This window comes from Oncorhynchus masou, chromosome 1 (genome assembly GCF_036934945.1).
Source record: "Oncorhynchus masou masou isolate Uvic2021 chromosome 1, UVic_Omas_1.1, whole genome shotgun sequence".
In the NCBI taxonomy this organism is placed as follows: Eukaryota; Metazoa; Chordata; class Actinopteri; order Salmoniformes; family Salmonidae; genus Oncorhynchus; species Oncorhynchus masou.
In genome coordinates this window covers 49,396,727-49,413,035 of record NC_088212.1, presented here as the reverse complement: position 1 = coordinate 49,413,035, position 16,309 = coordinate 49,396,727, and the positions used below count along the sequence as shown (strand labels likewise).

Below are 16,309 nucleotides of genomic sequence, written 5' to 3'. Positions count from 1 at the left end.
TTGGAGTCCACCTGCGGTACATTCAATTGATTGGACATGATTTGGAAAGGCGCACACCTGTCTATATAAGGTTCCACAGTTGACAGTGCATGTCAAAGCAAAAGCCAAGCCATGAGGTTGAAGGAATTGTCCGTGGAGATCAGAGACAGGATTATTTTGAGGCACAGATATGGGGAAGGTTACCAAAAAATGTCTGCAGCATTGAAGTTCCCCAAGAACACAGTTGCCTCCATTCTTAAATGGAAGAAGTTTGGAACCACCAAGACTCTTCCTAGAGCTGGCTACTCGGTCATACAAGGTTCGTCACAAACATTATTTACCACAGCCTCAAATGTCATAAACCCTGCCTGTTTGTACAATTTTGCCTTTTATAATCTGATTTTAAACTTAACCCTAACCTTAACCACACGGTTAACATTATGCTTAACCCGCCTAAACATAAATTAAGACCAAAAAGCACATTTTTCTTTTCATACATTTTTACGATATAGACAATTTTGACGTTGTGGTAACTAGTGCAAATCCTTAATTTGGCTTCAATGTGCTGATGAGTCTTTACATAGGAATGAATGGTATCACCTGATCGATGGCTTTTTCCATTCATATATACAGTCATTGGTTTCAATGCTTACAATTTCTTGGAAATGCTTTATCCTAGTAGTAGATACAGGGGCAAGGTGGGCCTACCCTTTTTTTTTCTTAATCTCGTTTGTCCTCTGTGACCACCTAGCCAATTATTTTGTTTTCCAGTAGTTTCTTTTTATTCTCTTTAACAAGCAGCAGTTTAGCTATAGTATTATGCTCATCACATCAGGAAGTATGAACCGGTGTAGCACATAGTACTTATTTTAATCAGACGCACGAAAAAGACATTGTTTCGATCCAAGTTGGATCCTCGTCAGGTTTCGGTCTGAGTTGTATCTTCGCCAGCACGAAATGTTGTTGTCTTTGTGCGTCTGATTAAATCACCATACCAGAGTTGCAGATATTTACTTTTTTATTTAAAATGTTCATCTATCCTGCACCTGATAAGTTGGATGTGAATATTTTTCATTTTCCCCCCGTTATTCGCTCATGTATACAATAGACAAGATTGATCATGTTGGCCTAAATTCTCATTAAGAAGCATTCTGCCGAATTGCATGTTTTTTAGGGAGGCAGACTGAGTTCTTGAGAAGACGAGGAAGGATCACATCAGAGAGAGCTGTTTAATTAATACATTATACCTCTCTTTTGTTGGCACATGCTGTCGGCTGGCTGGCTCGTGAATGGGCGCCGACCAGCTGTTACTCTCTCAATGGGGGTCATTCAGGCTCATTGTTTCCTATTGACCCATGGGCTTGCATTTCTCCACATGAGCCCAGACACATTAAGGATTGTAGGAAGATGGAGAATAGGAACAGCCCATGAACACCACTGGCTCCACGCACAGCCTTTTCTTTCCATACAGTTGCGGGGGGTTAACCAACAGTTGTTTTGTATTGCCTTCAGGCACAATTTAAATAAACAATCTGTTGCTTTCTCCACCAACAATCTATTTTGCCTGTCCTTTAACTTTTTTTCCATTAGTGCCTTCCTGTCGGCTAATCAGCCGGTTACAGACTCAGTTTCAGCTGGCTACCTTTTCCACTTCGTCTTAACTATGCTACTTTTCAATTTGCTAGTCCGTCGATCCCTCTCCCACTAGAATGAACAATGTGCATATTTTAGTGATCTATTGATAGTATAGGTGCCTGTCACTCACAAAGCAATTGATGACAGGGATTTTCAGTCTGCTGTCAGTCCCGCTTTGCGGTGTTTGCGCAGTGGTTCGGTTGCTGTCAAATTTCGTTACACAGAGGAGGGGGAGAGCATGATGCTTGTGAATTTGCACGTCCCATGTAATATAAGTGGTAACAATGAGTCAAAATCCACTTAGCCTAATTATTGTTTTCTGGAAGATTTATTTTCTTTCGCGTGTTTCACATAGCCAACCACAGGATCGTGGCGCATAGGCTATTTACTGTGTTTTGATTGACAACTGAACAGCAAGTGTTGACTAGTTTATAAAAGGTGATGAACTGATGGAATAAAGTCGATCTTCTACATCGTTTTGCCATTCAAAAAATTATGCAACGTGGTTATATGTCCATGGTATTGCATTGGTACCAATGGTTTCCTTTCCTAGGATGTCGGGGCTTGGCAGACAGTGATGCTAAAGTGTGTCAGTCAGTGTAGCCTACCATTTCAGATGAAACGTGTTAGCCATCCTGATCAGCTTACCGGGTGTTTTTATTTGCTTAAATCACTGAACACAATAGGTTCTTATTAGAGACAGGCTTCTATCTCCCTGACCGCACATCACTGAGGTGAGAGCCTTTAATTTGCCTCACTAATTAGCATAGGCTACTGGTAGGCCTGGGCTTTTTGTCGATTTGCTGCAGATAAATTATGAAAACATTTTATGAAGATGGTGAATCATCATAGGTAGTGGAGAGCCTCATTCTGGTCCAAATATCAGAATCGGGGCATTAAAACGGAATTCAACAATATAAAATGTTTTATTGATGTTAGTAGAGAATCAACTAACTGTATTGAAAGTGTATTAATTTGCCCAAGTTTATCATAAGACATGAACAGAATATATTATTGATTCGTATTTTTCTTTAACTTTCTGAAGAGGCAACAACTATGCCCCTGTCTGTGTGGTGCACGTCTAACACTTTGTATAGCCGTTAGTGATGCTAATGTAAACAGTTTCATTTCGTTTACAATAACGTCTTCATATCGCAATCATGTGGTTAATCAAAATTCTATCAATGAAATAAAAAAGACACAAACCAAAAAAGTTACTTATGTTGCCATAGCCAACTACATTAAAAATAACCTACATAAAGCCAACAAATAAAAACATTGCAGCCTGCAGGTAGAACATGTACCTGATCTTAAATATCCTATAAATCACATGGCCTGTCTGCAACGAACTTGAAACATTGTATCAACTATTAACTTGGATCCAGCCCAAAGCTTGTGCTGGCGAACTTGCAACATTGTATGAGATCTGCACCAGTGAGATCGGGACAGACACAACTATAGGCTATTTGCGGAAGGGATAAGAAGAGGCAGTGCTTGACTTGGGCAGGAGCTCACCAGAGCTGAGTACCAGCACTTCAAATTTTCTTCTGCGCTCTAAACAAAAGACATGACGAAGTTGACAACTCGTAAATAGAATGAAATTAACCAAAACTTGTTTCTCACAAGTGTAGCATAGGTTGTACACTTTGCAAACAGTGTGTCCACTCTGACAATGAGAACGGGAATGCTGGAATAATATTGAATGCAATAAAATAAACTTTGGTTACAGTAATTTATTTCACATTTATTTAACCAGGTAGGCTAGTTGAGAACAAGTTCTTATTTATAACTGCGACCTGGCCAAGATAAAGCAAAGCAGTGTGACACAAACAACAACACAGAGTTACACATGGAATAAACAAGCATACTGTCTATAACACAATAGAAAAGGTCTATATACAGTGTGTGCAAATGAGGCAAGATAAGGGAGGCAAGGCAATAATTTGGCCATAGTGGCGAAATAATTACAATTTAGCAATTCAACACTGGAGTTATGGATGTGCAGAAGATGAATGTGCAAGTAGAGATACTGGGGTGCAAAGGAGCAGAAATAAATAACAGTATGGGGATGAGGTAGTTGGATGGGCTATTTACAGATGGGCTATGTACAGGTGCAATGATCTGTGAGCTTCTCTGACAGCTGGTGTTTAAAGTTAGTGAGGGAGATATGAGTCTCCAACTTCAGTGATGTTTGCAATTCGTTCCAGTCTTTGGCAGCAGAGAACAGGAAGTAAAGGCTCCAAAGGAGGAATTGGCTTTGGGGGTGACCAGTGAAATATACCTGCTGAAGCATGTGCTATGGGTGGGTGCTGCTATGGTGACAAGTGAGCTGAGATAAGGCGGGGCTTTACCTAGGAAAGACTTACAGATGACATGGACCCAGTGGGTTTGGCGACAGATATGTAGTGAGGGCCAGCCAAAGTGAGCATACAGGTCACAGTGGTGGCGAGTATATGGGGCTTTGGTGACAAAACGGATGGCACTGTGATAGACTACATCCAGTTTGCTGAGTAGAGTGTTGGTAGCTATTTTTTTAAATGACATCGCCGAAGTCTAGGATCAATAGGATAGTCAGTTTCAAGAGGGTATGTTTGGCGGCAAGAGTGAAGGATGCTTGATCTGAAGATGTTTGATCTGGGTCTGGAAGGAGAGTTTACAGTCTAACCAGACACCTAGTTATTTGTAGTTGTCCACGTATTCTAAGTCAGAGCCGTCCAGAGTAGTGATGCTGGACGGACGGTCAGGTGCGGGCAGCGATCAGTTGAAGAACATGCATTTAGTTTTACTTGCATTCAAGAGCAGTTGTAGGCTACGGAAGGCGAGTTGTATGGCATTGAAGCCCGTCTGGAGGTTAGTTAACAGTGTCCAAAGAAGGGCCAGAAGTATACAGAATGGTGTCGTCTGCGTAGACGTGGTAACAAGTAACAAACATTGTAGATTAGGAATTAAGGGTTAATTTATGTAATGGGGAATTGTTAGTGTATATCAATCAAACAAACACAATGACGTTATGAAACAATGAATGTGCACAAATTGGCGGGAGAGAGCACATTCTGGGGAGAGAAGTACATTGTGCATCTGGATGCTTGGTCATTCTGACATCTGTATTGGCCATACAGCATTTACGGTGATATGGCCTCAGCAGAAGTCAGAGCATTCATTTGCCTAGTTAAATAGTGTTTGCGTTTCTCAAGCAGTGCAGAGCTGTTGTCAAGTGAGATTGTGTTCATACCGGATGTACCGCCCCCGCCTACCGTCAACCAATCATGTCAATGCGGAGCTATACAGAACCCTGCGGTACAGAGCTCAATTTTGCCTCTGCATGTCTCTGTCCCTCTAATATTAATAATATGCATGTCACTCTCTCCTGGCTCAAAGCTTTCTGTTTGAACTACTACCTCAAAGTGGAGGAGAGATTAACTTCATCAATACTTGTATTTCTGAGAAGCATTGACATGTTGAATACACCGAGCTGTCTGTTTGAACTATTGGCGCACAGCTCAGACACCCATGCATATCTCACAAGACATGCCACAAGAGGTCTCTTCAGTCCCCAAGTCCAGAACAGACTATGGGAGGAGGTGCACAGTACTACATAGATCCATGACTACATTGAACTATATTCCACATCAAGTAACTGATGCAAGCAGTAAAATTATAGCTAAAAAAACGATTCAAATGCACCTTATGGAACAGCGGGGACTGTGGAACGGTCATTAATGTAATGTTTGTAACTTGGTAATGTAAACATGTTTATTCATGTAAGACGGATGCATTCTGCCATCTGGGAATCCGTTCAATGTTCCTATTCATGAAATACAGTACCAGTCAACAGTTTGGCCATACCTACTCATTCAAGGATTTTTCTTTATTTTTTACTATTTTCTTCATTGTAGAATAGTAGTGAAGACATCACAATTAGGAAATAACACATGGAATTATTTAGTAACCAAAAAAAGTGTTAATTTCTTACGGGCAGGTGGGACGGTAGCGTCCCATCTCGACAACTTCCGGTGAAATTGCAGAGCGCGAAATTCAAATTATATAAATATTTAACTTTCATGAAAATACAAGTGTCATAAATCAAAATAAAGTGTTACTTCTTGTTAATCCAGCCACTGTGTCCAATTTCAAAAAGGCTTTATGGCGAAAGCACACCATGCGATTATCTGAGGACAGCACCCCGCATACAAAAGCATAAACATTTTTCAACCAGGCAGGTATGCCATGAGTCTGAAATAGCGATAAAATAAATGCCTTACCTTTGGAGATCTTCTTCTGTTGGCACTCCAAAAGGTTCCAGCTACATCACAAATGGTCCTTTTTGTTCGATTAAGTCCTTTATATCCCCAAAAACTCAGTTTAGCTTGCACGCTTCATTCAATAATCCACCGGTTTCCCTCCTTCAAAACGCATACAAAATGAATCCCAAACGTTACCAATAAACTTCTCCAAACAAGTCAAACAACGTTTATAATCAAACTTCAGGTACCCTAATATGTAAATAAACAATAAAATGTAAGACTGAGAATCGTTATGGTCTTTACGGGAGATAAACAACAAAGAACGAGCTCTCATCCACATGAAAACACTACAGCCAAAATGGGAGCCACTTAGAAAAACTACAAATTCTAGCTAATTTGTCCAAAAACAAGCCTGAAGCTCTTTCTAAAGACTTGACATCTAGTGGAAGCCCTAGGAACTGCAATCTGGGAGGTTTTCACCTCATAATAAACATGACAGCCATTGGAAACAGTGGTAAACTGAAATAATTTTTTGGGATGGTTTGTCTTCAGGGTTTCGCCTGCCATATCAGTTCTGTTATACTCACAGATACATTTTAAAAGTTTTAGAAAATTTAGAATTTTAAATCCAAATCTACCAATTATGCATATCCTAGCTTCCAGGCCTGAGTAACAGGCAGTTTACTTTGCTTTTCATCCAGATGTCAAAATACTGCCCCCCTAGCCCAAAGATGTTAAGACATGGTCATGAAAATGTCAAGAACTTTGAAAGTTTCTTCAAGTGCAGTCGCAAAAACCATCAAGCGCTATGACGAAGCCGACTCATGAGGACTGCCACAGGAAAGGAAGACCCAGAGTTACGTTTGCTGCAGAGGATAAGTTCATTCGAGTTAAATGCATCTCAGATTGCAGCCCAAAGATATATTTCAGAGTTCAAGTAACAGACACATCTCAACATCAACTGTTCAGACCAGGTCTTCATGGTCGAATTTCTGTATAAGGACACCAATAAGAGGAAGAGACTTTTGCTTGTGCCAGGAAACACAAGCAATGGATATTAGACTGGTGGAAATCTGTCATTTGGTCTGAGTCCAAATTGAGATTTTTGGTTCCATCCTTTGTCTTTGTGAGACGCAGAGGAGGTGAAATGATGGTATCTGCATGTGTGGTTCCCACCGTGAAGCATGGAGGAGGATGTGTTATGGTGTGGGCGTGCTTTGCTGGTGACACTGATTTATTTAGAATTCAAGGCACACTTAACCAGCATGGCTACCACAGCATTCTGCAGCGATACGCAATCCCATCTTTTTTTGAGCTTAGTCCCACCTATCATTTGTTTTTCAGGACAATGACAGTAACCCAAAACGCACCTCTAGGCTGTGTAAGGGCTATTTGACCAAGGAGAGTAATGGAGTGCTGCATCAGATGACCTGACCTCCACAATCACCCGACCTCAACCCAATTGAGATGGTTCGGGATGAGTTGGACCGCAGAATGAAGGAAAAGCAGCAAACAGATGCTCAGCATATGTGGGAACTCCTTCAAGACTGTTGGAAAAGCATTCCTCATGAAGCTAGTTGAGAGAGCTTTGCACACTCTTGGAAATCAAGGCAAAGGGTGGCTACTTTGAATAATCTCAAATATAAAATATATTTTGATTTGTTTAACACTTTGGTTATTACATGATTTCATAGATTTGTCTTCACTATTATTATTTTACAATACCGTAAATATAAATAAACACCCTGGATTGAGTAGGTGTCCAAATGTTTGACTGGTACTGTATTTACAAACAAATATATATATGGGGAATTGGAAATTATGCTGACAATTACATTGATGGAAGCTACATTCTATCTGCAATATTAAAGCTGATCTACTGCCTAAACATATAAAAAATCTATTTAAAAAATCACTAACCAACTCTAACAACTCCAACAAAAATAAATGTATGTAATTTGGGATATGCAAAAAAAAAACCACTTTCAGATCACGCAAATTAATATACACGTGTACATGTGTGAAATTGGACAGAATAAGTATCCACCAATGTATTTATTTTAAATGTAACCTGTTAAAAGCTCCATATATAGATAAAGAATGCCAACCTATGGGCACTGCATGACCCCAATGCAATAAAAACTACACCATGTCCGGCCAACTGGCCCGGTCGTGCCAGTTAAGGAAAAAAAAGTTACCGTTGGATCCTGTCATAGCCTACAAATAGGACCCAGATTTTTTTTTTTACCTGACGAGGCCATGAGATCAGGAAAAACTCCAGGCCAGAAAAGACACGTACGAATTTAGCCACACCACTTTTGAATCTGTGGTGACGCCTTTCCTTTAAATATTAGAACTAACAAACGTCTAGAGCATAGCTTAACTGTCTTACCCCATCATAACCCAAAATATAAGGTTGCATTACTCCATTGTTTACAACAGGAACGTAAACCATGCATTAGGGCTGACCCCATTTAGTCGACTGGTCGGTTGTTTGGTCGACCGAGATTCTTTTTAGTCGAGCAGTGGCAAATAGACTTTTTTCCTCATGGCACACGAGGCACCCGTCTTTGCGCCTGTCTCAGTGGAATAATCCATTGAGACCGCGCGGATGCCACGGTCTAAGAAAAGTAGGGGTCAGCAGTACAAGGCACGGCTCTCTCCAGATTGTGCGCTCTCCCGCTAATATTCATTGTTTCATAACTTCATAGTGTGTGCATGGTTTGCTGTGTCTATCAATTACCCATTTATTTGTCACCAGGTGTAAGCCTACATTTTACTGTTAATTCCCATAATTTCTAATCTGCAATGTTTATTTGGTTACTGTAAATTCTTTTAACACATTCAAAATATTATAATTAGTCGTTTAAAACCATTGTCGGCATGGACACATAGTTTGAAGAAATCACAACCTATGCTACACTTGTGAAAAACAAGTTTTTTAAATTTCATTCCATTTATGAGTTTTGTCAATTTATTCATCAACTTTTAGTTTGAAATGCCCCTGTCAATGTTGAGTAAGGACACACACCTGATTACAAATATAGAAGTAGGACTAATCTACCTGGCCTGCGCACAAATGTAGGCTTATAAAATGTGCCCATTTGGGGATGTCTAAGTATTTCTGATTGTCTTAACTCACCACCGCTAAGGAGATGTGGAGCTTCTCAGTCATTTTTTTTTATTCACCTCAAACACCAAGTAAAATTAAGTCTGTTTTAGAATCAAAAATATTTGAAAAGTCGTAACCACTCGGCAAGAAAGGAAGGGAGAAATGTAATGTTCTTATCCAGCGGAAACGTCATAAAATACCATATTACTTCTTATCCCTTGCACAAATAGCCTACAGCTGTGTCTGTCCAAAGCTTAGTGGTGTGGATAACTCTTGAGAGCCCAGAACATTTTATACAATGTTGCAAGTTTGCTAGTGAGTTTCGGGGTGACCAAGTTGACAGTTGATACAATGTTTCAAGTTTGACTATGCATGGCCTGCCTGCAACAATGTGTTTTGTTTTTATCAGGATATTTTCTGCCTGCAGGCTGCAATGTTATTTGTTGGCTTTATGTAGGCAATTTTTACATAGTTGGCAATAAAAGTTACTTTCGATGTATATAATTTTCTTTGAGATAAAATCATTGTCTGTGTTTAGCGATACAAAGACTATTATAAATAAATGAAATAAATCTGTTCCATGAAATGCGCGTGACATATCACAACTGGCACTCAGATCGGTAGAAATGGTAAGATAAATTGGCGCTCCAAATGGAAAAGGTTGCCGACAGCTGGTGTAGCCTATTACCATTAACTTCGGGAGAATAATGGCAGATTCTGCGAAGGCCAGCAGCAGGAGGAGGAGGGTCGGGAACAGTTTACATTTTTTTTATTCTGGTTAGGCTGTCACTCCTGCTTGAGTCAGTTGTGTGTCTTATTTAATACAACAGTGTGCTTAAAACATCAGACAAGTTCAGTACATACAGTGCATCCGGAAAGTATTCACATCCCTTCACTTTTTCCACATTTTGTTACGTTACAGCCTTATTCTAAAATTGATTCAATAGGTTTTTTTTACTCATCAATCTACACCCAATACCCCATAATGACAAAGCAAAATCAGGTTTTTAGAAGAAAAAAAATGTGAATGTATCACATGTGCCCTTTACTCAGAACTTTGTTGCTCACAGAATCAAGTCTTCTTGGTTATGACGCTACAAGCTTGGCCCACCTGTATTTGGGGAGTTTCTCCCCCATTCTTGTCTGCAGATCCTCTCAAGCTCTGTCAGGTTGGATGGGGAACGTCGCTGTACAGCTATTTTCAGGTCTTTCCAGAGATGTTCGATTGGGTTCAAGTCCGGGCTCTGGCCGGACTTGTCCTGAAGCCACTCCTGCTTTGTCTTGGCTGTGTGCTTAGGGTCATTGTCTTGTTGTAAGGTGACCCTTCGCCCCAGTCTGGGGTTCTCGGTGTTCTGGAGAAGGTTTTCATCAAGGATCTTTCTGTACTTTGCTCCGTTTATCTTTCCCTTGATCCTGACTAGTCCCTGCTGCTGAAAAACATCCCCACCTGCTGCTGAAAATCATCCCACAGCAAGATCTGCTGAAACCAGATGCTGCTACTTCATCTGGTTTCCTCCAGATGTGACACTTGGCATTCAGGCCAAAGAGTTCAATCTTCGTTTCATCAGACCAGAGAATCTTGTTTCTCCTGATCTGGGAGTCTTTTGGCAAACACCAAGCAGGCTGTCATGTGCCTTTTTAATTGAGCAGTGACATCCGTCTGGCCACTCTACCATAAAGGCCTCATTGGTGGATTGCTGCAGAGATGTTTTTCCTTTTGAAAGTTTATCCCATCGCCACAGAGGAATTCTGGAGCTCTGTCAGTGACCATTGGGTTCTTGGTCACCTCCCGAACCAAGGCTCTTCTCCCCCTGATTGCTCACTTTGGCCGGGCGGCTTGTTCTAGGAAGTCTTGGTGGTGCCAAACTCATTCCATTTAAGAATGGTGAAGGCGACTGTGTTCTTGGGGACCTTCAATGCTGCAGACATTTTTTGGTACCCTTCCCCAGATCGGTGCCTCAACACAATCCTGTCTCAGAGCTCTGCAGACAGTTCCTTCGACCTCATGGCTTGGCTTTTGCTCTGACATGCATTGCCATTTGTGGGACCTTATATAGACAGGTGTGCATTTCCAAATCATGTCCAATGAATTGAATTTACCACAGGTGGACTCCAAGTTGTAGAACAGGGGTGGGCAAACTGAAATTCAACAGAGGGCCGCATTTTTAAAATCAATTTGCTGGGGCCTCCCGGGTCGCACAATGGTCTAAGGTACTGCATTGCAGTGCTTGAGGCGTCACTACAGACCCGGGTTCAATCCCAGTCTGTGTCACAGCTGGCTGTAACTGGGAGACGCATGAGGTGGCGCACAATTGGCCCAGCGACGTCAGGGTTAGGAAATGTTTTGGCAGGCTGAGATTTCCTTGTCCCATCGTGATCCAGCAACTTCTGTGGTGGGCCGGGCGCATGCACGCTGACATGGTTGCCAGGTGTGCTGTGTTTCCTCCGACACATTGGTGCAGCTGGCTTCCGCATTAAGCAAGCATTGTGTCAAGAAGCCGTGCGGCTTGGCTGGGTCGTGTTTTCCGGGGACGTTCGTCTCTCCCAAGTCCAAACGGGGGTTGCAGCGATGGGACAAGACTGTAACTATCAATTTGGATTCCACGAAATTGGCGAGAAAAAAGGAGTTACGTTTTTATGTCTCGTGGGCCAGATTGGAGTGCCCGGCTGGCTTGATACGGCCAACGGCTGTACTTTGCCCCCCCTTGTTGTAGAAGCATCTCAAGGATGGTCAATGGAAACAGGATGCACCTGAGCTCAATTTTGAGTCTCATAGCAAAGGGTCTGAATACCTATGTAAATGTTTTTGTAAATACATGTGCAAAGAAAATCTACAAACCTGTTTTCACTTTGTCATTATGGGGTATTGTTTGTAGATTGGAGTTGCTCATTGGTTTTTGGAAATAGTGGGGTGCCTGGCTGGCTACTTTACTTTTTCTATACAGCCCCGGAATCCTTATTTATTGGCGGTAAGACTGACCTGTGAACGTTGGTGTTTTCCGTATCAGAATGTACAGTCGTGGCCAAAAGTTTTGAGAATGACATTCATTTTCACAAAGTCTGCTGCCTCTGTTTGTATGATGGTAATTTGCATATACTCCAGAATGTTTTGAAGAGTGATCAAATGAATTGCAATTAATTGCAAAGTCCCTCTTTGCCATGCAAATTAACTAAATCCCCCCCAAAACATTTCCACTGCATTTCAGCCCTGCCACAAAAGGACCAGTTGACATCCATGTCAGTGATTCTCTCGTTAACACAGGTGTCAGTGTTGATGAGGACAAGGCTGGAGATCACTCTGTCATGCTGATTGAGTTCGAATAACAGACTGGAAGCTTCAAAAGGAGGGTGGTGCATGGAATCATTGTTCTTCCTCTGTCAACCATCGTTACCTGCAAGGGAACACGTGCCGTCATCATTACTTTGCACAAAAAGGGCTTCACTGGCAAGGATTTTGCTGCCAGTAAGATTGCACCTAAATCAGCCATTTATTTGATCATCAAGAACTTCAAGCAGAGCGGTTTCCATTGTTGTGAAGAAGGCTTCAGGGCGCCCAAGAAAGTCCAGCAAGCGCCAGGACCATCTCCAAAAGTTGATTTAAGCTGCGGGATCGGGGCACCACCAGTACAGAGCTTGCTCAGGAATGGCAGCAGGCAAGTGTGAGTGCATCTGCAGGCAGGTGTGAGTGCATCTGCACGCACAGTGAAGTGGAGACTTTTGGAGGATGGCCTGGTGTCAAGAAGGGCAGCGAAGCCACTTCTCTCCAGGAAAAACATCAGGGACAGACTGATATTCTGCAAAAGGTACAGGGATTGGACTGCTGAGGACTGGGGTAAAATAATTTTCTCTGAATCCCCTTTCCGATTATTTGGGGCATCCGGAGAAAAGCTTGTCCGACTAAGACAAGGCGGGCGCTACCATCAGTCCTGTGTCATGCCTGAGACCATTCATGTGTGGGGTGGCTTCTCAGCCAAGGGTGTGGGCTCACTCACAATTTTGCCTAAGAACACAGCCATGAATAAAGAACAGAACCAACAGCAACTTCTCCCAACCATCCAGGAACAGTTTGGTGACGAACAATGCCTTTTCCAGCATGATGGAGCACCTTGCCATAAGGCAAAAGTGATAACTAAGTGGCTCGGGGAACAAAACATTGATATTTTGGATCCATGGCCAGGAAACTCCCCAGACCTTAATCCCATTGAGAACTTGTGGTCAATCCTCAAGAGCCGGGTGTACAAACAAAAACCCACAAATTCTGACAAACTCCAAGCATTGATTATGCAAGAATGGGCTGCCATCAGTCAGCATGTGGCCCATAAGTTAATTGACAGCATGCCAGGGCGGATTGCAGAGGTCTTGAAAAAGAAGGGTCAACACTGCAAATATTTACACTGCATCAACTTCATGTAATTGTCAATAAAAGCCTTTGACACTTATGAAATGTTTGTTAATCTACTTCAGTATTCCATTGTAATATCTGCAAAAATATCTAAAGACACTGAAGCAGCAGACTCTTTGGAAATTAATATTTGTATCATTCTCAAAACTTTTGGCCACGACTGTACTTTTTGCCTTTTCAGTTTCACTAAATTCATTAACGGCTTAATTAGGATTTGTACCACTGCCTTATAAGGCATCCGCATGCTTCCCAAACAACAGTTCAGAAGAGTTTGTGCATATATTTGGATATTTTGTGACATTTTGTTAATTCTTTACTTTGGTGAGTTTTTCCGGCTGTTCAGGCAAACGTATTTTTTCTAGAGGCAAACCGAATTTCGGAGCCGAAGTCTATGCCCTTTCGTCAGTGATTGGTCAACTTTATTGAAGAATCCCTAAAGTCTTTGTTGTAATCCAATGCGAATGCACATTTTTTCATTAACAAATACTGCACCAAACAGATTTTACATTTTAGATATAAAATTGCATGACTCTACAAAAATGTAAAAAAGAATGACATTTCTTGAGTTACTTTAGATTAATTCTGACTATTTTTGAGGAAGTGTATACTGGCCATGGCATCTCAAAATAGACTAACAGTATTGCCGCTTCCTTCTCGTTTTTCAAGCGACGGTCTTTTAAGGGAGTATGCGTGCACACTCGTTAGGCTAAGCCACAGCCGAACTGAAGCATGCTGATGACTTTACTTTACCTTTGTCCCTGTAACAACAACTGACATCCATTTTCTCGCTCTCACAGATTGGGAGCATGCCATACGGATTGGAGTCCTGGACTGTGCTCAAGAGAATAACTTTGACATCTGCAAGGAGTTTGGCATTCACTTCTACCCCACCTTCAGAGTATGTGCCAGCCAAGATTTGAATCATGTTGGCTCCTAATATGCCACTATTGTTTTACAGTTCTGCCGCTTGTTCTTTTTTCCCTCAGTACTTTAAAGCACGTGGCCCCACATTTGATGTTGGAAAAACATACAGAGGTAAGATTTTGGTACTTGTAGGTGCATTTCGGGATTGTTTTTGGAACAAAAAAAGTAGTTTTGATTTGGATTAACTTAAATGTTCACGATATTGTTTGTCTGACAAGGTTATGCAGTTTGTAAATGTTGTGCCATACTGCCAAATGTAGACAGACCCGTACCACCGCTGCATTCTAGAATAATATATCCATCTCAAGACAGTTGTTTTCATATTTGACATTCCCCTGAAGTTGTTTCCATAAAGACCTACTGTTAGGGCTGGGATTTATGCCCTAGGAGTTACCCTCTGCAGGTACCAGGCTGCTCAGGCTTACCCTCCGGGACTTACAATAAAGCTGGGACCAGTCGGAATACAACGGGACTACTGAATAAGTTCAGGCTTTCTAGGTCCGTATGCTACAAATCTTCCCAAGATTTATGAATGAGTGGTAACAGGTGTAGGATCTGTGCCAACCCTGTTTTTGGTACCGGCTCTTGTTTCACTGATTCGTAATCTCTAGTTCGACTGTAAATTGCGGTGAACCCTGCTTGCAGCGCCAACTGTTAGGTTCTAAATAAACAGAGTAAAAAAAACTCACGGACGCTTAGTAAAGCTCAAACCAAGTTTATTCACCCACTGGGTCATACAGCTGCACAAGACAAAGAACATATTCACATAAGTTCTGGTATGTAACCCTTTCTCCTATGCTGAGTCTCCTCCTACACATCTGAAAAGCCAATACATCTCTGTTGCTTGACAGAACCTTAGTGATATCTGTTCTTCCTCACGTCATCTGACCTGACCTCTGCCCAAATTCCTTACTCCTCCCTATAAGGTCCCTGATGTCTAACAATAACGTATTCTGACAATGTAAATGTTCTACATTACCCTGTCTCCCTCTGTCATGAATGAGAATATGTCATATTTTAAAGTTAAGTCAGAACCCAGCAGCGCAAACCAGATGGGATGGCGTATCGCTGCAGAATGCTGTGGTAGTTATGCTGGTTAAGTGCACCTTGAATTCCAAATAAATCACAGACTGTGTCACCAGCAAAGCACCATCACACCTCCATGTTTCACAGTGGGAACCACACATCATCCATTCAGAGATCATCCATTCACCTACTCTGCATCTCATAAAGACATGGTGGTTGGAACCAAAAATCTCAAATTTGGACTCATTAGACCAAATTACAGATTTCCACCGGTCTAATGTCCATTGCTCGTGTTTCTTGGCCCAAGCAAGTCTCTTATTCTTTTTGGTCCTTTAGTAGTGGTTTCTTTGCAGCAATTCGACCATGAAGGCCTGATTCACGTAGAACAATTGATGTTGATATGTGTCTGTTACTTGAACTCTGAAGCATTTATGTGGCCTGCAATTTCAGAGGCTGGTAACTAATAAACTTATCCTCTACAGCAGAGTTAACTCTGGGTCTTTCTTTTCCTGTGGCAGTCCTCGTGTGAGCCAGTTTTGTCATAGCGCTTGATGGTTTTTGCAACTGCACTTGAAGAAACTTTCAAAGTTCTTGAAATTTTCCAGATTGACTGACCTTCATGTCTTAAAGTAATGATGGATTGTCATTTCTCTTTGCTTATTTGAGCTGTTTTTGCTTTAATATAGACTTGGTCTTTTACCAAATAGGGCTATCTTCTATATACCACCCCTACCTTGTCACACCACAACTGATTGACTCAAAAGCATTAAGAAGGAAAGAAATTCCACAAATTAGCTTTTAAGAAGGCACACCTGTTAATTGAGTTGCATTCCAGGTGACTACCTCATGAATCCTGGCTGAGAGAATGCCAAGAGTGTGCAAAGCTGTCATCAAGGCAAAGGGTGGCTACTTTAAAGATTCTCAAATATAATTCTGGGGGGAATTGTTAAACCCTTTTTACTACTTGATTTCCTTATGTTTTATTTC

The 16,309-nt window shown here is 41.5% G+C and overlaps 1 protein-coding gene across 4 annotated transcripts in view; it reads left to right on the top strand.

The window, feature by feature from the left end:
• Positions 1-16,309, top strand: part of qsox2 (quiescin Q6 sulfhydryl oxidase 2) — a 61,185-nt gene that overhangs the window by 14,283 nt on the left and 30,593 nt on the right. For 3 of the 4 annotated variants that reach the window (XM_064973822.1, XM_064973796.1, XM_064973805.1), the window contains 2 exons: positions 14,170-14,270; positions 14,359-14,407. The exons of the other annotated variant lie outside the window; for it this stretch is intronic. In XM_064973822.1, coding sequence (XP_064829894.1) covers positions 14,170-14,270; positions 14,359-14,407 — 150 coding nt within the window. The remainder of the gene's footprint in view (positions 1-14,169; positions 14,271-14,358; positions 14,408-16,309) is intronic. 4 annotated transcript variants of the gene reach the window in all.